The sequence below is a fragment of the Aotus nancymaae genome, unplaced genomic scaffold, assembly GCF_030222135.1.
Source record: "Aotus nancymaae isolate 86718 unplaced genomic scaffold, 86718_ANA_hifiasm-v0.15.2.pri h1tg000059l, whole genome shotgun sequence".
In the NCBI taxonomy this organism is placed as follows: Eukaryota; Metazoa; Chordata; class Mammalia; order Primates; family Aotidae; genus Aotus; species Aotus nancymaae.
The window spans coordinates 28,549,492-28,573,028 of NW_026988473.1; the positions used below are offsets into that span (position 1 = coordinate 28,549,492).

Here is a 23,537-nt window from a genome sequence, read left to right on the forward strand (position 1 = left end):
CCTTTTGCAGGGTTACCCTCCTCACCTTACTTAGTTTCTGACTCCCCACAGTAGACGGCCCTCCCTTATATGGGGAAATTCTCTTCTCTACATTCAGGCCTGTTACTCTGTTCTGGAGAGTGCTCTAGACACAACCCCCTCACCACTTCCTCACAGACCCCTACCTTATTCTACCTAACCTAAAGGACTTAAGGCTGAACTGTTTAAGAAGAGGAAGAGGTTAAATGTTTAAACATAGTATTTGGGGGACTTTATTCCCAACTAACATAAATTTAATAAATGGAAAATTAATGGGAAAATAAAATTTTCTTTAAACTGTGCTTTTCAGTTAACTTTGCTTATAATTTTTCATAAAGTAAAGGATATCTATAATAGGAAAACATTTGTATTTTCTTTTGAAATTGCCTTCTATAGTTAATACATTAGCATCAGTATAGTTTTGTTCTGATATTAAAAGTATGCCTATATCTGATATTAACAAATTTTTAAATAATTAAAAATATTAAATATAGCATCTATAAAAAATACTGCATGTCAATCCAGTTACATTATTTTCAAATTCATCTATGTGTCAGAAACGCAGCTATGTGGGAGTTTATTAGTTGGGCAGTGCTCTAGAGGTATTGATAAAATATAGCTGTAGACTGTAATTGAGAAATAGTAAAATGCGGAGGTGATAATGTGTGTGAAGAACGGTGGCCTGAAATGATTTGGTAAATTTGCTCTAGATGTAGTTTTATCTTTGGTTAATGGTAGCAGATAATAAATTCAGGATTAGAGTAATATATTGTCTTCTGAATTTTGTCTTTTTATTTTTTCCTCTTATTTTCTAGATGACCTCAGCCGTTTCCCTTGGCTTTTATGCTGAATGCCTCAAAAAGTACTCTGATTGGCTGGGCACGGTGGCTCACACCTGTAATCTTAGCACTTTAGGGGGCTGAGGTGGGCAGATCATGAGGTCAGGAGTTCAAGACTAGCCTGACCAACATGGTGAAACCTCGTCTCTACTAAAAGTACAAATGTATCCGGGCGTGGTGGCATGTGCCTGGAATCTTAGCTACTCAGGAGGCTGAGGCAGGAGAAGTGTTTGAACCCAGGAGGCAGGGGTTACAGTGAGCCGAAATTGTGCCACTGCACTCCAACCTGGGCAACAAAGCGAGACTCCGTCTCAAAAAAAAAAAAAAAAAAAATACTCTGATCTCATCCAGGCTCATGTCTTTAAAATGGGATCTACATACAGATGACTTCTAAATGTGTATCACCTAACCCCAAATCCATCCTGCATTAACCATTTGCTGTCTCTCTCTGATTGAAGATCTAAAAGACACCTCAAACTCAACATGTTTAAAACTAAGTTTCTAAAATCCTACCTCCTGAAAACTGGCTTATTTAATCTTTTCTGCCCTTGTTAATGACAACTCTCTTTTTCCAGTTACTTTTTTTTTTTTGGCTCTCCCTTCAGAGTGTATCAAGCATCCAACCACTTCTTACTTCATTGCTACTAACACACTAGTCCTCTTTCATCATCCTCTTTCATCTGGATTATTGCAGTAGTTTATTAAGTGGTTTTCTTGCCACAACCTCTGTTCCCTTCTAATGTTAATGCAATAGAGTGAGTCTTTAAAAAGCTAAGTCAGGCGGGGCATGGTGCACACCTCTAATCCCAGCACTTTGGGAGGCTGAGGCGGGTGGATTACAAGGTCAGGAGATTGAGACCCTCCTGGCTAAAACAGTGAAAACCTGTCTCTACTAAAAATACAAAAAATTAGCCAGGTATGGTGGCATGCACCTGTAGTCTCAGCTACTCAGGAGGCTGAGGCAGGAGAATCACTTGAACCCAGGAGGTGGAGGTTACAGTGAGCCGAGATCATACCACTGCACTCCAGCCTGGGTGACAGAGCAAGACTCTGTCAAAAAAAAAAAAAAAAAAAGCTAAGTCAGGCTTTGTCTTATTTGTCCTCAGAACTCTGTAGTGGCTTTCCACATCATTAGTTGTAAAAACTGAATCCCTATCACACATATCAAGGTCTACAATGATTTGAGTCCCCTTGCCTTCCCTTGTGCCTCTTTGAACTCTGCTGTTCTTCTCCTTGCTTACTCCCTTTCGGCCACATGGACTTTGTTGCTGTTCTTTGAACACGCTAGGCCTTATCCCACATTAGGGAATTTGCTGAAATATTCTTTCCTACTTCTATCCAAGTCTTTACTCAGAATTTGCTATCTCAGAAAGGAGTTTCCTGACCGTCCTATGTAATCCTCTTCCCTGATTTATTATTTTTCTTTAACACCTATCAATATCTAATATACCATATATTTTAACTTACATTGCTTATTGTTTTGCCTAGAATTTAAGCTGGGCAGTATTTTTTTTTTTTGGTCCAGTATTGTACCCACAACATCTATATCAATGCGTTCAATATTTATGGAAGAAATGGATCATATATAACCCATTCATTAAAATAAAATAATCAGTTCATTCATGGCAGTAGGCTAAAAAATTTATTTCATAGGAAATGTGTAGTAGCTGTTATACTTTTGCTTAAAATTTAAAAAACAGTAGGATTTAAGAAAATGAGCACTCATACATGACTGGTTGGTGCTTAACTTGGTCAACTACCCTGGAGGACTATGTAACAATTTTTTTTTTTTTTTTTTGACAGAGTCTCACTCTTTGCTCAGGCTGGAGTGCAGTGGCACAGTCTCAGTTCACTGCAACCTCTGCCTCACAGGCTCAAGCAATTATCCTGGCCTCAGCCTCCCAAGTAGCTGGGATTACAGGCACCATCATGCTCAGCTAAGTTTTGTTTGTTTTTAGACTTTCACCATGTTGCCCCAGTTGGTTTTGAACTCCTGGGCTCAAGCAATCCACCCAGCTCAGCCTCCTAAAGTGCTGGAATTACAGACATGAGCCACTGTGCTGGCTTATATAACAGTCTTTAAAAGCCTATAAAGTTTAACAAATCTTAGAAATTCTGCTTCTTGGAACTTATCCTAATAAAAAGAATAACTACAAAAGTCTAGATACAAGCATGTTTCTTTCAGAATATTTCATAATAGTAGAAAACTCAACTCAGTAAACCTATAAACATGAGTGATTAGGTAAACTATGGTAAAGTTATGAAATGGAATACTGTGTAGCTATTAAAAAGTTATATTGTTCATTAGTCACAAAAAGTATTTATTATATATTACATAAAGCAGGTTACAAAATAGACATTTATTATCACTTTCCACTGACTCTCTTTTAAAGTATAAATGCATGTTTTTAAAAAACTGACAGAGTGGGGCATGGTGGCTTACACCTGTAATCTCAGCACTTTGGGAGGGCAAGGCTGAAGGATCTCTTGAGCCCAGGAGTTCAAGGTCAGCTCTGGCAACATGTCTCTACCAAAAATTTTAAAAATTAGCCAGGTGTGGTGGCATGCTCCTATAACCCAGCTACTTAGGAGGCTGAGGCAGCAGGAGGATTGCTTGAGCTCAGGAAGTTGAGGCTGTAGTGAGCTGTGATCATGCCAGTGCACTCCAGCCTGAGTAAACAGAGTGTGACCCTGTCTTAAAAATAAACAAACAAAAACTGGTAGTACCAATGTGTTAATGACTATTGTCTGTGGATTGTGAGTTTATTTTTTAAAAAAAAACAGTTGTTAAGCTTGTTTTTTAAAAACTTTTCCTCAATAAAGAGCAATATGAAGTAACAAACTCTCCTAGACTGCTCTTTGTATCTCTATTGGTTTATTTTTGTCTTAGTGGTTATCACTCTCTAACATGCATACATTTTACTTATATTTGTTGATCTATCACCACCCTGACTAGAAAGTAAGTTTTAAGGGCAGAGACTTTGCTTTGTTCACTGCTATATTCCAGGAGTCTAGGAAAGTATCTAACATATAGTAGGTGCCATAAATATGTGTTGAATAAATCAATAATGGTATACAGAAGATAAATGCCACATTTTATAGCATGTAATTTTGATGTCAGAGGAATTTGTTGTAGATAATTAAAGTAATTTAATGAAATGTTCCCCCTTATTTTTCAAGGTTTCTAAATACTCTTTACAGAAGAAAGTGAGTGAAATGGTAAGGAAATTACAAAACTTTTTTTTTTTCCTCATCTGGATTAGTACTTAGGGGAATTAGTATTTTTGTGAATAAATGTGACATTTATAGTGAAAAAATTAATAGTTGAAACTGGATATTACTGTCCCCAGTAATATTCAAGGTGATATTTGGAATTTCACTTGTTGTATAAATGAATTATTTTACGAATTTTGAGATTACATAGTATTTATATAGGTTGAGCATCCCAAATCTGAAAACTCAAAATTTGAAATGCTTCAGAATTGGAAACTTTTTGAGCGTCAACATGATGCTCAAAGAAAATGCTCATTGGAGTATTTTGGACTTTAGATTTTTGCATTTGAGATGCTCAACCGGTAGGTATAATGCAAATATTCTAAAATCCAAAAATATCCCAAATATGAGATGCTTCTGGTCGCAGCATTTCTGATTAGGGATATTCAATCTGTATGTTTAAAATAAATTTTACACAGTTCCCAAATTATTGTTAGGGTTTTATAGTAAAAACGAACAATAAAACTCTAAAATCTCTTATTTTAATGGTATCTTTTCTAGATATTTGTGAAAGCATGTAATTATTAATTATAACCTGAAAAATTGAAATATACAAAGTAGCATTTGGGATATAATATCAGTCTACACTTGGGATATGGTATTGATCCTATATTGTTCAACAAGTATTTATTTGCTGTGCATTCCTCTTTTATAGTCCATTTAAAAACTAATGTTTTTGTTTTTTTACAGCATAACATTTTATGGAATATTTAGTTTGATATTTTTCCCTTTTAGCCCTATTTTATTCAGAAGGATTTTTTTTCTGTGTTTTTGGTTGAGCAAAATTCTCCATATCCTCTTAAATTGTCAAAGGGCTTTTTAAGTGGGGTTATGCTATTCAGTCTTCTTTCTTTGGAGCAGACTATAAAGCAAGTAAAATTAATTGTTGAGTAAGGCATATATATTATATATATGAGAAGTAAGAAATGAACTATCACTCCTTCTGACATTACATACAAAAACATAAAGTATTTTGCTTCTTGAAATTGTTTGGTGTGTTAGAAAATAAAAGAACCATAGAGAGATTGCTAAGCTTGATTGAATAAAAGATGTGAAAATTCTGTTGCTGTTCAACTGGAAAGAATAAAAATAATATTGTCAGACTATTTTAAACCATGATTTTAATTAAGAAGCTGAAAAACTAGATTCTGGTTTAGCTTTAAGTACCATGACATTTGTACTGAAAGTCATCTTCAACGCTACAGTAGTTTTACACAAAATATAGTGAAATTGAATAATGTGCCCTTTGACCTGGGAGATAAGGCTACAAGTTAAAGATCAAAGGCAACATAAAATGTGTTTTTATATTCCACTTTAAAATTTCATCAAACAGACACTTAGAATCTTTAAAAAAAACATGGAAACATGTATATACTTATTCTAGTTTTTAGTAACTTCTAAGCTTTTTGTTATTGTGAATTACAACATTTATACCAACTAAAATGATATTTAAGTTATAGTCATAATTTTTTTCTCACAGTTCAAAGCATTGCATCACTTTAATTTTAAAAGTTTTATATACTGATACATATATTTAATAATTTATATTCTTGTAGAACATTTATATTTTGGATTTAAAAGTTAGACGTATTCCTTTTTCTAAAGTGTTCTTACATGTATTAATTTTACATTATTCTTGTCACATTATTATATAATTTAGATGACATGTTCTTTTTTTGAGGCAGAGTCTCACTCTGTAGTCAGGCTGCAATGCAGTGGTGGGATCTCGGCTCACTGCAATCTCTGCCTCCTAGGTTCAAGCTATTCCCCTGCCCCAGCCTCCCCAGTAGCTGGGACTATAGGTGTGCACTACCATGTCCAGCTAATTTTTTGTATTTTAGTAGAGACGGGGTTTCACCATGTTGGCCAGGATGGTCTTGATCTCCTGACCTTGTGATCCACCTGCCTCAGCCTCCCAAAGTGCTGGGATTACAGCCGTGAGCCAGCGTGCCCAGCTGACTTGCTCTTTGTTCAAAGTGCTATACCGTATTCAGTAATTCAGTTAATCTTATTTTATTCCAAGGTCTATGGGCAAGGCAGGAAACAGGATAGCCACTAGTGTGAAGATAGGACTTTGGGGAGCAATAGATAATGTTAGAGTCCTAAAATAAGTAACTTGAAAAATAGTATTAAGAAAATTTAGGCCGGGTGCGGTGGCTCACGCCTGTAATCCAGCACTTTGGGAGGCAGAGGCGGGCGAATCATGAGTTCAAGAGATCAAGACCATCCTGGCAAATATGGTGAAACCCTGTCTCTACTAAAAGTACAAAAAATTAGCCGGGCGTGGTGGTGCGTGCCTGTAGTCCCAGCTACTCGAGAGGCTGAGGCAGGAGAATTGCTTGAAACCGGAAAACGGAAGTTGCAGTGAGCCAGGATCACGCCACTGCACTCCAGCCTGGTGATAGCGTGAGACTCTGTCTCGAAAAAAGAAAAGAAAAGAAAATTTAAAGTTTATGAGCTCCTATAGGTGAGTCCTTAACTACTAGTAAGTTTCTGTCTTCTGTGATTCAGTAAGCTGATTTTTAGAGGTGGTGATATGTTCTGAGGTAAATTAACATAATTACCAATCAAATGATTTTTCCATCCCTAAAAGTACCTCCACTTTGAAAGAAATCACAGTCATTACCAATAAAAGAATGCAATAAAAACGTGTTAGAGAGAAACCTTAGAACATTGCATTTACCATCATTGTACTCTGGTCATTGATACAAATCGTTCCTGCTGTGTTCAGTTTACTATATATGTGACCATGTTGGGTATTAATTGAATTTATAGGTGTCTATCTTGTATAACTGAGGAGTAGCTAATACAGTTTAATGAAGAAAGTAAATGTATCAAACCATTGTCACATTGTATTTCTCTTCTGTGTATCATTTTCCTCTAAATAAAATACTTATAAGAAAGATTTTTTTCTTTATGAAATTTAAGCCATTTCAGTGTTGAAGGTTTTGATATGATTAGGAATAACCACATACTTTCTTTCAGAGTAGAATATTTTTAAACTGAAGACTTATCTGGAAGTAACTGCATGATTATAAATATTATGTATATCTGTCCACATATATTAGTAGCATGACTTTAGGTTTTAAAGTAATGTATGCCTGATATTTGCAATTAAAAAGGTAAGAGTATCTTAAGAAAGATACTCTTACCTTTCTTATGGAGTTATAAAACTCTTTGCATATTGAATTTTATAACTCCATTGATTTGGTTTGGGTTCATATTGAAGAAATTAGATTAGTTGCAAAATTGGAAGTGAATGTGTTAAATTTTTTTTATGTATCTTTTCCTCTAAAATTTACACTTAACAAACTTGATCATTTTAAGGGAAAGTAATTTTATCTCCAGAAGTTTTCAAATCAGTCTCCTTAAGTAAGTAGAAAAAGGGGGAAATGTGAAGCTATGCCTTTAATAGGTAAATACATTTCTAAAAAGTTGTGTGTAAATATGTTTACATTATTCCCATTTTAAATGCCTCAAGGCTTTAAAGTAAGCTTTTAGACTATACATATATATATAATTATGGATGTGCTATTTTTCCTCTAATCTTGACTTTCACAGATTAGTTTTAAATGAGGTTCTACATGTGTTTAGAAAACAGTGAATGCTGACATTATTTTTTTGTAGACTAAGTCTTTGCATTTGATAGTAAAACTGTAAAAGAAAAATAATTGGAGTCAATTCATGCAGATAAAAAGAACCAAACAATATGTACTTAACTATTTCTTAATCATCTCAATAAAATAGCTTTATAATACATTAAAGTTTTAATAATAGTAAAAATCAATTTATTTGTATTCTTTAAAATATTCTTACATCTCTACGGTGTTATTACCAATTACTTTTTGTTGTTGCTTTTCAAAGAATTTAAACTATTTGTTGATAGTCATGAAATTAGTGGCAAACTTCATCTAATTTTCAAAACTAAATCAGGGTGGTAAACTAGGTTCATATAGGCATATGTGGGCTAATTAGCTATAGGTGACCATGTGATTTAGAAGTCTTAATGGTATATATCATGGCCATTGAATAGACTGATGTTTTTGAAAATCAGAATTATATCATTCAGACAAATGCAATGAAACTGCAATTTTCATTGAATTCAATTTTGACCTTAAACAAAGGATATTGGAATAGAGTATATCAGAAATTACTCTAATGTATATAAAGCTCTATGCATGAAATCTCTTTGATCTTTGCTACATTTTTAGTTAGCAGAATTGTTAACCTTTGTAGGCACTGACTACCTATTTTGTTCATCACTTTTTATCTGAAAGGTTAATAAAGCTTTTGTGGGATCATGTATTATGTAGTAGACAGTATTCTAATGAAGGCTACATAAATATTGATTTGAATTAAAAATTAAAACTTTCTTGAATTGAAAAAATGCTATTAACCCAGTTTTCAGTGACATTGTGTTCGGTTTCTACACATCTGTTGAGAGCTAATATAATTCTCTCACTCAGAAATTAAGGGGTATTTTAGAAGAAAGGCGTGTGGTTCCTTATTGTTCACCATTACTGACAATAGTAACTACCCAGGTAGACATAAACTCTCCAGAACTAAGTACATTTATCAACTTATTTGCAATTATAACTGCTGCACAATTAAATCAAATAAGCAGTGAAAAGCCTGATGATGTACATGAGAAACTTTCAATTAATAGAGTCATTACCAATAATATTATCATGTTTAAAATCATTAAAAAATAGCTTTGAAAAAGTTCAGACTACTATCAGGCTTGTGAAAATAATGTAGTTAGGTACAACTTTTAATGTGTGTTCTTCATGTGTGTGTGTGTATTTTGTATGTGTGTGTGACAGAGTCTTGCTCTGTTGCTCAGGCTAGAGCTCAGTGGCACGATCTCGGCTCACAGCAACCTCTGCCTCCTGGATTCAAGTGATTTTCCTACTTCAGCCTTCCCAGTAGCTGGGATTATAGGCATGCACTACCACATTTGGTTAATTTTTGTATTTTTAGTGGAGATGGGGTTTCACCATGTTGGCCAGGCTGGTCATGAACTCTTGACCTTGTGATCTGCCCACCTTGGCCTCCCAAAGTTCTGGGATTACAGGCGTGAGCCACCATGCCCAGCCCTTCATGAATATTTTAAAAAGGCCATGCTTATTCTAAATAAAAGTTAATTTAAACTTTTGATACTTTTATCAGTTAAGGAATAATAAATCATTTTATTGTGATTTTTATGTAATGGGCTCTGTTTTTTAGTGCTTTATGTATATTAATTCATTTTATCCTCACAGCAACCCTATGAGTGAAATATTGTTATAAACGTCATTCTAAAAACAGGGTAGATAATTTACCTAAGGTCACACTAAATTGCAGAAACAAGATTTAAACATAGGCAGACTAGCTTTTTTCTTCCTTCCTTCTTCCCCTCCCCTCCCCTTCCCTCCCCTCCCTTTCCCTCTCTAATGGAGTCTTACTCTATTGCCCAGGCAGGAGTGCCGTGGCGTAGTATCGGCTCACTGCAACCTCCACTTCCTGGGTTCAAGCGATTCTCCTGCCTCAGCCTCCTAGTTAGCTGAGATTACAGGTGGCTGCCACCACACCTGGCTAATTTTTGTGTTCTTAATATACGGAGACGGGGTTTCACCATGTTGACCAGGCTGGTCTCAAACTCCTGACCTCAAGTGATCCACCCATCTCGGCCTCCGAAAGTGCTGGGATTACAGGCGTGAGCCACTGCTCCCGGCCTATACTTGGTTTATTTTTTCTTGTTGTTTGTTTGTTTTTTGAGATGACAGAATCTCGCTTTGTCGCCTGGGCTGGAGTGCAGCGGCACGATCTCAGCTTACTGTGACCTCCACCTCCCAGGCTCAAGCGATTCTCCTGCTTCAGCCTTCTGAGTAGCTGGGATTACAGGTGCACACCACCACACCTGGCAGATTTTTGTATTTTTAATAGGGATGGGGTTACACCATGTTGGTCAGGCTGGTCATGAACTCTTGACTTCATAATTCACCTGCCTCGGCCTCCCCAAAGTGCTTGGATTACAGGCGTGAGCCACCACGCCCAGCCTGTACTTTGGTTTTAAGCAATAAGAAATGGTTCTGGTTAACTTATGTAAAAGAAAATTTAGGAGAGGCATTGACAATGAACCAGAGAATAAAGAATTATTTGAGAATGAACAGGGACCCAGAGTAATTCCAGTGTTAGTGAGGCAGGATGTAGGAACCCACAACAGAGGTCTTATCAGTTTGGATAGGATTGCTACTGAACTTCTTTAAGTTTTATATAGTCTTCTTGCTCAAGATTCAAATTCCAAGAAGGTAGAAACCAATTGGTTTGTTTTGAATAACACTCCCTTCTCTTAATTAGGGAAGAATAGGATACCCGAATTTTAGTCCTGTTGTAATGTTTAGTCCATGTTGCAATGAAGTTTAGTCCGTGTTGTAATGAAGAACAAGTATTTCAACAAAGTAAATTGTGGTGCTATTAGGTAAGGGAAATGGATACTGGTTAGGCAAAATCAAATTTTTACTATTAGAGCTCTGTAAGACAACAACAGTTCATTCAAAAAACAATTATTGAGTGCCAGTTGATGGGTCTATACTGTTCTTTGTTTAGAACTGCTCATCACAGAAGGTGAAGCAGTTGTGGGAAAAAATGTGAATGAAAGTTGTGAAACCAATTAATGATTCTGCTAATGTCAAGTGAAGATAAAAACTTTAAACAAGTGTTATTGATTCTATTAACATAATATTTATTTTTAAGAGTTAAAAGTCAAATTCCTACATATGGAAGACTAGTTCCTTTAGCTGAAAGCAGTGGAGGCCCATACAATATTATATAAGTAGAGTCTTAATTTTTAGCAACTATGTCTCCAATTTAAGTAGACTATCTACTATCCTATGTTGCCTTTCTGTCACTGAGAGATACTATCCTTGCCATTTCATTTTTCTTTCTTTTTCAGAGATGGGATCTTGCTTTGTCACCTAGGCTGGAGTTCAGTGGGTGAACATAGCTCACTGCAGCCTCCAACTCCTGGCCTCAAGCAATCCTCCCACCTGAAACCTCCCAAGTAGCCAGGACTACAGGCATATGCCACCATGCCAAGCTAACTTTTTTATTTTTGTAGAGATGGGGTCTTGCTATATTGCCTAGGCTGGTCTCAAACTCCTGGCCTCAAGCATTCTTCGTGCCTCATCATTTAATTTCTTAATGCAGTGAGAAGATGCTATATTAATTAAAATCAATCTCAGAAAAATTACTTGAATTTTGATAATGCACATTGAAATTATGCTAGCAAATTGAAAGGGCAAAGAATCAAAACAGTGATGTAGATAGGTCCTGATTATTCAAACGATTTAGAGAAAGAAAAAATATTTTCTAAAGTCCCAAAAGTATTGCTTTAATTTTCTCCTTGCTTTTTTTTAGTGTTAGGCTGATTAACATTATTTATAAAAAGATTTTGAAAAAGAAATTGCAAACAAGGGAAACAACCTGAAGTGACTATTTTGCTACAGAAAAAATATGTTCACTTTAGTTTTAAATAGATTTAGAAATATCTCTTAACTACTATTTCCTCCTTACAGTTTACTCAGAGAGTACTTTTAGATGATTCATTTATGGCATGTTAATAACAGTTGTTTACTATAATATATTTTTACATATTTGGGTTGTGTGTGTGTGTGTGTATATGTGTTATATGTGTAACATTTTAAATTACTCTTCAAAATAGGAACAAAAGGTCCAATTACATCTTCTGGCTAAAGAAGACCATCATAAGCAACTGAGTGAAATTGAGAAATACTATGCCACAATAACAGGTCAATTTGGATTGGTAAAAGAGAATCATGAAAAGTTAGAACAAAATGGTATGTGCTATCTTATTTAAATATACATTTTCAGTAGAGAATGTTTGAATTAACCTATTTCCTATGGATACATTGAATTTCTATGATAATACTCAGTAGTAAATGGCAGTTAATGACTGCTATCTGAATTAAATAACATATATTGCATTGTTACTGTTTTCCTTGTTTATCTTAATGACACTTTCTTTAAAATATCCATTGACTATAATGCTTTCTTAAGTGTCTTTCATGTTGCAGTACGGGAAGCAATACAATCAAACAAAAGACTTTCAGCTTTAAATAAAAAACAAGAAGCTGAAATATGCAGTTTAAAGAAGGTATGACTGATATAGTTTCACACTACTAAGTAAAAATTATAATCTAAAATAGTCTTATGGGTTATTACTAGAGGACAATTGGGTAGATTTTTGGGTAGAAGAATAAATAAAATGTTTTCAATACAAATACATAAATTTTGAGTTATGATTCCAGTAAAGGTAATTAGTGAATTTGTTGCAATCCATTCAAAATATTATTTCTTTGACTTGTGACCAGTGGCATGCATTTTTATGGTGACAAGACTAGCTTATAAGGATTCATTGTATGTCATCCTTATTAGCACCATTCATTCAGTATTTATTGAGTGACTTTTATATACTGGGTGCTATGTGGCACTAAGGATACAGCTATGAAGAAAATAAAACATGTTCTACTTTTATGAACTTTAGAGTCTGGTGGTGGAGTTAGACATAAAACAAATAATTATGCAGACAAATAATGTAAAACTGTTATAAATGAGCTGAAGAAAAAGTAAAAGGTGTGATGGACATCACAGGTGACTTCATTAGATTGGGGGTAAGAGGGTGGAGGAGGGAAGGGAGTAATGTTTCAGGCAAGGGGAATAGCATGTGTAAAAGCCTTGAGATAGAAAAGAGTTTGGTATATTTGAGGAACTAAAAAGTCTGATATGGCTGGAGCATAATGAATGAAGGTGTGAATTGAACATTTATTTGTTGCTTACTGAGCATCAGTATCCCCTTGCCTTCTTCCTAACCTTATTAGATTTTCATTTTGATGTCTTCAGCTTTAGAGCTGAGCCCTAAATTGGCAGAAGATCACTAACATATTTCTTTCCTCTGGCCATAGTCATTGGTTCAGGAATGGATAAATGACTTTAGCTAGCTTCTGGTTATAAACCAGGAAGAACATAACCTCTACTGTGGCTGGCAGTCAGCGTACAACCATAAGAAAAGCCAAAAATTAGGAACCTGACAGTGTGGATGCCAGACTGGCATGACATAAAGAAACCTGTTCTTTGATGACATTATTGATTAACTGGACCAACCAACCATGCGTCTTGTCCTACCTCTAGACATTTAAATTATGTGAGCCAATAAGTCCCCATTATTATTTAAGCCAGGTTGGTTAGGGCCAATTCAGTTTTCCATGATTTGCAACTAAAAATATTCCAAATGACACAAAGAGAGAGTTGGTATGAAAGGAAGAAGTAGGTAAGGCTTTGTTCTTTTTAAAGAGAATGACATCTGTTTTCCTTTCCCACTACCTTCCAAACCCTCTCTCAATACCACTTTGAATCATTTTAGGACCACCTCCCTACCTCTGAGAGAATTAAGTACCTATGCTTACTGGCACTCCATAAGTATTTTGAAACGATATTTACTGAGTACCATTTAAAATGCACTTAATTTGTAGTTCTTTAATATATTGGTATGCAAAAAAATCTTCTGTTTGTCCCTCTAGATCTATATTTACCTTTTGAGGGCTTATGTATATGGGTTGCATCAATGGGCTTCCATATCTTCTGACTTCCTGTTGAACTGGGCCAGTGGAGAGCCTAGGCAGGAGATGGGAGGAAGGAAAGAGTGAATCAGGGTATTTATTCCCCCTGTTCCTTCCCTCTGAGGTAACTTCAGGCTGGCCATGTCTCTCAATAGATCACTACTTCTCTCAAATTGGCCTGATCTACATGATACTCTCTTTTATTGGGGTTCCAGTGACCTCTTTTCTTGTCTTTCTTGGTCTAGAGGTGGTGACACCTACAGTGTGGCTAGTCAATGGAGCTTGCACCATCCCTTGTGGTTCCTTTATATCCTGCCTGCACCTTTGCAAATAAACCCATCTTCAGGTTGTCCTAACTTACATGTGCCATCTGTTTCTGTTGGGATTCTGACATATACTTGTTTAGGGTATAACATTAGTGAGGCCAAAGTTATGAATTCTGTTTTGTATAGGCTAGTTGATTCAGTACAGAGAAAGTTGTTTCACAAAGACTGCACTCTAAACCTCACCTATATTTTTTAATAGTATATTTTGGACTCAAGGGATAAATGAATAGGAATGGTATTATTCAGATATACCATTAATTTTGAGGAAAAAATAATTTCTACTAATTTGGGTGAATGTTGTCATCTTGACTCTAAAAGGATCCTATTTTTAAAAGGAAAAAAATACCAAAACTCTAAGCATTTATACCTTTATACATACATAGACTTTCACTATTTTTTATTTTAATTAATAAACTATTTTTAGAGCAGTTTTAGGTTCACAGCAAAACTGAGTGGAAAGTGCAGAGTTGCTGTATACTCTCTGTCCTCACACATGCACAACTTAATTTGTAGTTATTTAATATATTGATATTAAATATATTAAATTTGTAGTTATTTAATATATTGATATACAAAAATATATTGGTATCCTTCACAATCATATCCTCACTAGCATTTGGTGTTGTCAGTGTTTTGGATGTTGGTCATTCTGATGAGTGTGTAGTCGTAACTTGTTTTGAATTCCAATTCCCGAATGACATATGATGTTGAACATATTTTCATACACTTACTGGTCGTCAGTGTATATTTTTTGTTAAAGTGTCTCTTCAGGCCTTGGGCCCATTTTTTAATTGGGTTACTTGTTTTCTTATTGTTGAGTTTTCAGAGTTCTTTGTATATTTTGGATAGCAGTACCTTCTAAATGCTAAGCCAGAGTTCAAAGACTCTTAATATATATAATACTATTGACTGTGATGTGTATATCTTCACTGTTATAACTGCCAATAAATTGGTCATATATTCCTTGAACTTTATTCTTATACCTGAGCGATCAGAAAGTAAAAGCATAGGTGGACCTCAGTACAGAACATTAGAATGGATGGTGATAATCATGTTTCTGGACCTTAAAAGTCTTATGTCTATTTAGCAAACTACTCAAGAGTACAATTAATATTTAGGAAACATTTCTTTTTAGTTATATCCTTGAAAATTAGAGATGGCTCTTTTTTAATAAAAAGAGAAAAAGCTATAATTTAAAAAATCTGTTTGGAATCCCAAGTCAGAGTTTGGAATCCCAAGTCAGAATTAATAAAAGGGCCATTCATTTCTATCAATAGAAACTTCACATATAAATAACTAAATATTAAATCAGTAGTTGTGAATAAACACCTTTTTATTTATGTCTCTGTGGTTCATTTATGTTTTAATATTTTTAACAATGACTTTAGTAATTAACAATTCGGTGATTAAAATATTCATATGCCTTTATACAGTTAGTTTCTGCATTCTTATGAAAATATTATGCCTCATAAATTTTTATACTTTTTTTTTTTGCATTAAATGAAAACAGATGCTTCATTGTAACATAATAGACTATTACATTTCTTTTTCTTTTTCTTTTTTAAGATAGAATCTCACTCTGTCTCCCAGGCTGGAGTGCAATGGTACAATCTCGGCTCACTGCAACCTTCACCTCCTGAGTTCAAGCCATTCTCCTGCCTCACCCACCCAAGTATCTGGGACTACAGGCATGTGCCACCATGCCTAGCTAGTTTTTGTATTTTTTTTAGTAGAGATGGGGTTTCGCCATGTTGACCAGGCTGGTCTCGAACTCCTGATCTTGTGATCCACCCGCCTCAGCCTCCCAAAGTGCTGGGATTACAGGTGTAAGCCACCATGCTGGCCCTGACTATTATGTTTCTAATGCACAGTTTAAGACTCTGACCTATAGATGGAGATGAGGCTCATGTAGATTCATGGAGAGATATCCTTAGTGGATTTATGTAAGAAGTTGAGGAATGTCTCTTTCTATGCTTGAGAAGAACGGTGTTGCTTATAAGAACACTTGCCAATCCCAGCTACTCAGGAGGCTGAGGCAGGAGAATTGCCTGAACCCAGGAGGCAGAGGTTGCGGTGAGCCGAGGTCGCGCCATTGCACTCCAGCCTGGGTAACAAGAGCGAAACTCTGTCTCAAAAAAACAACAAAAAAAAAACACTTGCCTCTTTTTCTCAGGTCTTCGGGACTAGGCTAGGGCTACCTAAATGTACTAACATGTCATGTAGTGGTGATCTCTGTCACTCTAGAAAACATTAGTGTCAGTGTTCATGCTGCAAAGTTGTTCTTGGAAGACAGACTGTAATAGAAGGATAAAGGGAGAAAATTTAATTACATTTGAGACTTCAAAGTTCATGTAACTGAAAGGGTGAGAATTTAAAAATATATATTCAGAGCCATTTTTTAATATTGCAGACATTCTAAGTACACTAATTTCATATTTTGTATGTCTTATGTAGCTTTGATTTTTAACTTTGGGTAAAGACTTTTTTTTGACTTTTTCAGAAGAGAATCAAATTTTGTAACATTGGCTATATCACTCATTTAAAACTTCTAATCATTAATTCTCCCAAAGATAATTTTAATTTTTCTTAAACTGTTCTATGATTTTGTCCAGAACAGTTGGAATTCCTTTTTTTTTTTTTTTGTTTTTTTTTTGTGGAGCAAAGTTAAACAGACCAAACTTAGTGGTTAGATAAAAACTAGGTATTACTATTCTGAATGCTGAGTTCACCATTATGGCAATCATGAAGAATTCCTGATACTATCTATGACCAGCATTTATAACCTCTGCTGTTTGTCTGAGTAAATGTCAGAGCACTCAAGGAGATAGTGATATTAAACAGACTACCCCATACCAGAAAGGGAGGGGTGAAGGAAAAAAGCGCAATATTTATGACTCCAGGAACTGTAAGTTGTAATTTAATGAGATCAAAGCATATGCTGTTTATTTGCTGCACTAATAGCTTTGAATAAAATAGTTAGAAAACAGACAATGTACTAAAAGTTCAGGATATTTAAAGGCTTATAAAGTCTATAAAATCAAAAGCATATTTTTCAGGGGAAGATCTTTTCATGAGGTCTCTGATTTTAACTTATTATGCTCTTGAGATTAATTAACTAATATATAAGAGAAAAAGAAAGATGTAAGAAGTTACTAGTTTTTACTTTTGTCAGGTATATGCTGGTTTTCTGTACCCTTCTCACCACCTCCCTATTGTTTCATAGCAATAATTGTAATAGGAATGGATGCATTTTGGAGTATCTCCTGTAAGACTTAACTGATTATGACAGCTCAACATTTTCAATTGTTGAAAAATGTAGAAAAACATAGATGTTTCTTGCATTTTGTAATCTTGATGAGGAAGAAACTTTTAGAAAATCAATCTTTACTTAGATAATTATAAACCATTTTATGCAAATATAAGTTTTAGCCATATACCTTTTATCAGTAGGACATTACATTTTAGGAGTGAATCTAGAACGGATCACTAGTGTAAGACAGCCTAATAATTTACTTTCTAAATCATGTGGATATCTATTTCATCCAGATGTATATTGCTTTAGGAAAAAATACAGAAAAATCAAAATTTCAAGGAATTATTGCTGTTTTTTTGAAATTAGTGCATAAAAAAGCAGCTTGAAAGCAAGCAGTTAGCAACCCTATTGTGTAAAGAAAGATATACATTATTTTAAAGCCAATATCATTGGTATCTTTTTTAAAAAGTAGACTTAGTTGACAAGCCCACTGCTGGGTATATACCCAAAGGAAAAGAAATCAGTATATTGAAGAGACATCCACACTCCCATGTTTGTTGCAGCACTGTTCACAATAGCCAAGATTCAAAAGCAACCTAAGTGTCCATAAACAGATGAATGGATAAAGAAAACCTGGTACCCATAAACAATGGAGTACCCTGCAGCCATGAAGAAGAATGAGATCCTGTCATTTGCAAAAACATGGATAGAACTAGAGGTCATTATGTTAAGTGTAATAAGCCAGGAACAGAAAGATAAACATCACATGTTCTCATTTATTTGTGGCATCTAAAAATAAAAGCAATTGAACTCATGGAGACAGAGAGTAGAATGATGGTTACCAGAGGCTAGGAAATGTAGTGAGGGGTGGGGTTGGGGGAAGGTGGGGATGGTTAATAGGTACAAAGAAATTAGAAAGAATGAATAAGACATAGTATCTGATAGCACAACAGAATGATTATAGTCAATAATAATTGTATGTTTAAAAATAAGAGTGTAACTGGATTTTTTGTAAAAAAAGGATAAATCCTTCAGAGGATGGGTACCCGCATTTTCTATGATGTGATTATTATACACTGCATACATATATCAGAACATCTCATGTGCCCCATAAATATACACACCTACTATGTACCCACAAAAATTAGAAAGTAATCAGTTGAGCTTAAAATATTTCCTTTTATTATTCTGATGTTTGACTTTGTACTGCATAACAATATAAGTATCAGTCAAACATCCTATAAATATGAATTGGGATGAAATCTTTAGGGTTCTGTAGCAGATATTTTATCTTTGAATTAATTTCATAATTTTTTAAGAAGTTAATGACTGAAACAGCTAGATTTATAACAAACACGCAGGTTTGTTATACAGGTACACATGTGCCATGGTGGTTTGCTGCATCCATCACCCTGTCATCTCATCTACATTAGATATTTCTCCTAATGCTATCCCTCCCCTATCTCCCACCCCCTGTTATTCCTCCCCTAGTCCCCCACACCCCAACAGGCCCTGGTGTGTGATGTTCCCCTCCCTGTGTCCATGTGTTCTCATTGTTCAACACCTACTTAATTACTAAAACAGCTAGATTTATTTTTATATCCTTCAGTATCCATAGTAGTTTTAACTATTATCTCATGTTTTTGAATGTTTTTCCACAGTGGAAATTATGAAATCAATAAACTATTTTGTTCAATAAATAGTTTGACTTTGTTAAGTCAAAGACCATCTGGCCTATCTACTTGAATAATTATTTATTATACTTGTTTTCTACTGTATACTTGTGTCTGAACTTATTCAAAGTTTATTTTAAACTCAGAGTTTAGGGCTGCTGGTTAAAACAGTAAAGGTTTTTATCTAGCCATAAAATATGCTGTTAACATATTTAATGTAATGTTTATCACTCACCATCTATTAACCTTTATTTTGCCAGTATTGGTAATAAAACTGCACTTGTCTGTTCACACTTAAATCAGGAACATCTATCTGTAACATAGTGATCTAAAGGGCTGTGGTTGTTACCTTTAATAAAGTAGCTAGTTCAGTCAGTGATTGAACTCTCACTATACTTATACCTACCACTTTCTAAGCAACCTTGCAAATGGACCCTGAGCTGTTGTCCCGTATATTTGAGTGATAAGACTGCTCTCAAGTTTTTTTTTGCCATTTACTTTTATCCTGAGTAAATCAAACCTTTGATTTTATCAGCTTTTATATTAGACAAAGGTAAATCATGTTTTTCTTCATATCATGTTCATTACTCTTTTCTACTTATAATTTTTAATTTCTCTTAAATCTTTGAATGTATGAAAATACTGTAGAAGAGTTTATAGAAAAACCTTTATTGTTAACAGCTATGAGACAATTAATTATTTAAATACATAAAGGAATACTTAAATATTCATGCCATTTATTTATTTTTATACTTAAAGTTCTAGGGTACATGTGAAGAACGTGAAGGTTTGTTACATAGGTGTACACGTGCCATGGTGGTTTGCTCCACCCATCAACCCATCTCCATTAGGTATTTCTCCTAATGCTATCCCTCCCCTAGCCCCCCAACCACCTACAGATCCCGGTGTGTGATGTTCCCCTCCCTGTGTCCATGTGTTCTCGTTGTTCAACCACTCGTGAGTGAGAACATGCAGTGTTTAGTTTTCTGTTCTTGTGTTTGCTGAGAATGATGGTTTCCAGCTTCATCCATGTCCCTGCAAAGGACATGAACTCATTCTTTTTTTTATGACTGCATAATATTCCATGGTGTATATGTGCCACATTTTCTTTATCCAGTTTATCATTGATGGGAATTTGGGTTGGTTCCAAGTCTTTGCTGTTGTGGACAGTGCCACAATAAACATACATGTGCATGTGTTTTTATAGTAGAATGACTTATAATCCTTTGGTTATATACCCAGTAATGGGATGGCTGGGTCAAATGGTATTTCTATTTCTAGATCCTTGAGGAATCGCCACACTGTCTTCCACAATGGTTGAACTAATTTACACCCCACCAACAGAGTAAAAGCATTCCTATTTCTTTTTTTTTTTTTTAGACGGAGTTTCGCTCTTGTTACCCAGGCTGGAGTGCAATGGCGCGATCTCGGCTCACCGCAACCTCCGCCTCCTGGGTTCAGGCAATTCTCCTGCCTCAGCCTCCTGAGTAGCTGGGGTTACAGGCACGCGCCACCATGCCCTGCTAATTTTTTGTATTTTTAGTAGAGATGGGGTTTCAGCCATGTTGACCAGGATGGTCTCGATCTCTTGACCTCGTGATCCACCTGCCTCGGCTTCCCAAAGTGCTGGGATTACAAGCGTGAGCCACTGCACCCGGCCCAAGCATTCCTATTTCTTCACATCCTCTCCAGCATCTGTTGTTTCCTGACTTTTTAATGATTGCCATGCTAACTGGTGTGAGATGGTATCTCAGTGTGGTTTTGATTTGCATTTCTCTAATGACCAGTGGTGATGAGCTTTTCTACATATGTTTGCTGGCTGTATAAATGTCTTCTTTTGAGAAGTGTCTGTTCATACCCTTTGCCCACTTTTTGATGGGGTTGTTTGTTTTTTTCTTGTAAATTTGTTTAAGTTCTTTGTAGATTCTGGATATTAGCCCTTTGTCAGATGGGTAAATGGCAAAAATTTTCTCCCATTCTCTAGGTTGCCTGTTCACTTTTGTGATAGTTTCTTTTGCTGTGCACAAGCTCTTTAGTCTAATTAGATCTCATTTGTCTATTTTGGCTTTTGTTGCCATTGCTTTTGATGTTTTAGTCATGAAGTCTTTGCCCATGCCTATGTCCTGAATGATATTGTCTAGTTTTTTTTCTAGGGTTTCTGTGGTTTTAGGTCTTATGTTTAAGTCTTTAATCCATCTGGAGTTAATTTTTGTATAAGCTGTAAAGGAGGGATTGAGTTTCAGCTTTCTGCATATGGCTTGCCAGTTTTTCCAACACTATTTATTAAAGGGAATCTTTTCCCCATTGCTTGTTTTTGTCAAGTTTGTCAAAGATCAGATGGTTGTAGATGTGTGGTGTTATTTCTGAGGCCTCTGTTCAGTTCCATTGGTCTATATATCTGTTTTGGTTCCAGTACCATGCTGTTTTTGTTACTGTAGCCTTGTAGTATCGTTTGAAATCAGGTAGTGTGATACCTCTAGCTTTGTTCTTTTTGGTTAGGATTGTCTTGGCTGTGTGGGCTCTTTTTTGGTTCCATATGAAGTTTAAGGTGTTTTTTTCCAATTCTGTGAAGAAAGTCGATGGTAGCTTTTGGGGATAGCACTGAATCTATGAATTACTTTGGGCAGTATGGCCATTTTTGTGATATTGATTCTTCTTATCCATGAGCATGAAATGTTTTTCCATTTGTTTGTTTCCTCTCTTATTTCCTTGAGCAGTGGTTGTAGTTCTACTTAAAGAGGTCCTTCACATCTGTTGTAAGTTGTATTCCTAGATATTTTATTCAATTTGTAGCAGTTGTGAATGGGAGTTCACTCATGATTTGGCTCTCTGTTTGTCTGTTATTGGTATATAGGAATCCTGTGATTTTTGCACATTGATTTTGTATCCTGAGACTTTGCTGAAGTTGCTTATCAGCTTAAGATTTTGGGCTGAAATGATGGGGTTTTCTAAATATACAATCATGTCATCTGTAAACAGAGACAATTTGACTTCCTCTTTTCGTAACTGAATACTCTTTATTTCTTTCTCTTGCCTGATTGCCCTGGCCAGAACTTCCAATACTATGTTGAATAGGAGTGGTGAGAGAGGGCATCCTTGTCTTGTGCCAGTTTTCAAAGGGAATGCTTCCAGTTTTTGCCCATTCAGTATGATACTGACTGTGGGTTTGTCATAAACAGCTCTTATTATTTTGAGATACATTCAATCAATACCTAGTTTATTGAAAATTTTCAGCATGAAGGGCTGTTGGATTTTGTCAAAGGCCTTTTCTGTATCTATTGTGATAATCGTGGTTTTTGTCACAGGGATGAAGCTGACTTGACTGTGATGGATAAGCTTTTTGATGTGCTGCTGGATTCTGTTTGCCAGTATTTTATTGAGGATTTTCATATTAATGTTCACCAGGGATATTGGCCTGAAACTTTCTTTTTTGCTTGTGTCTCTGCCAGGTTTTGGTATCAGGATGATGCTGGCCTCATAAAATGAGTTAGGGAGAATTTCCTCTTTTTCTGTTGTTTGGAACAGTTTCAGAAGCAATGGTACCAGCTCCTCTTTGTACCTATGATAGAATTTGGCTATGAATCCATTTGGTCCTGGGCTTTTTTTGGATGGTAGAATATTCAGGCTATTTATTAATAATTTATTAACACTTGAGAGTACTTTATTTTACAAGTAGGGAAAAATAATTCTACATCATAGTGCAGCTGTAGCAATCATAGAATCCCTTGAATTCAGCTTCGTAGAAATAATAAGTAACAGTGCCTTGCACGTGGTAGATGCTCAAATACTGGTTGCATGGATTATTACATGCCAGGAACTTTTTATTTATTATCTTCATTTTATAGATGAGGAACTTAAAGTAAAATGAAATTAAGTTGCCTAAAGTTACACAAGAAGGAAAAGAGAGCCAAGATTGGAACACAGACAAATTTGACTCTAGAACCTGTGGTGTTAACCATTCCACTGATAATAGCAGCACAAGTAATTCATTCACATAAGTTTTTTCTCTACCGTATTCTCCTTTAAGAATAATATATTTATGAAAATGGGACATTGTTGACAATTCATACTCCTAAACTACCGGCTCCTTATATTCCTCCACTCTGCAGAACTGCAGACTAGCATGTCGCCACCTTGAAGGTATTCGATATTCTGCTTCCTTTGGGCTTTTTCATTCAGTTCCCTTTTTCCAACCAGAGGATCCTTTTCTATCATCTTCACCATTACATGCCCAAATCTATTACTTCTAGTCCTTCACCCAGTCCATGAGACTGTTCCCGTGTACATGGAATACCCTGCATGATATTTCTTTCTTTTTTTATTTTAATTTATATAATGTGTGTGTGTGTGTGTGTGTGTGTGTGTGTGTGTGTGTATATATAATTGATTTATTTTTTATTTTTATATATATATTGCATTTTAGGTTTTGGGGTACATGTGAATAACATGCAAGATTCTTGCATAGGTACATACATGGCAATGTGGTTTGCTGCCTTCCTCCTCATGCCATATCTGGCATTTCTCCCTATGTTATCCCT

The 23,537-nt window shown here is 35.4% G+C and overlaps 1 protein-coding gene across 1 annotated transcript in view; it reads left to right on the plus strand.

Moving 5' to 3' along the window:
- CCDC73 (coiled-coil domain containing 73) overlaps nt 1-23,537 on the plus strand; it is a 162,219-nt gene that overhangs the window by 78,984 nt on the left and 59,698 nt on the right. Inside the window, exons 7-9 of the mRNA XM_064365053.1 lie at nt 4,038-4,076; nt 11,833-11,968; nt 12,206-12,285. Coding sequence (XP_064221123.1) covers nt 4,038-4,076; nt 11,833-11,968; nt 12,206-12,285 — 255 coding nt within the window. The remainder of the gene's footprint in view (nt 1-4,037; nt 4,077-11,832; nt 11,969-12,205; nt 12,286-23,537) is intronic.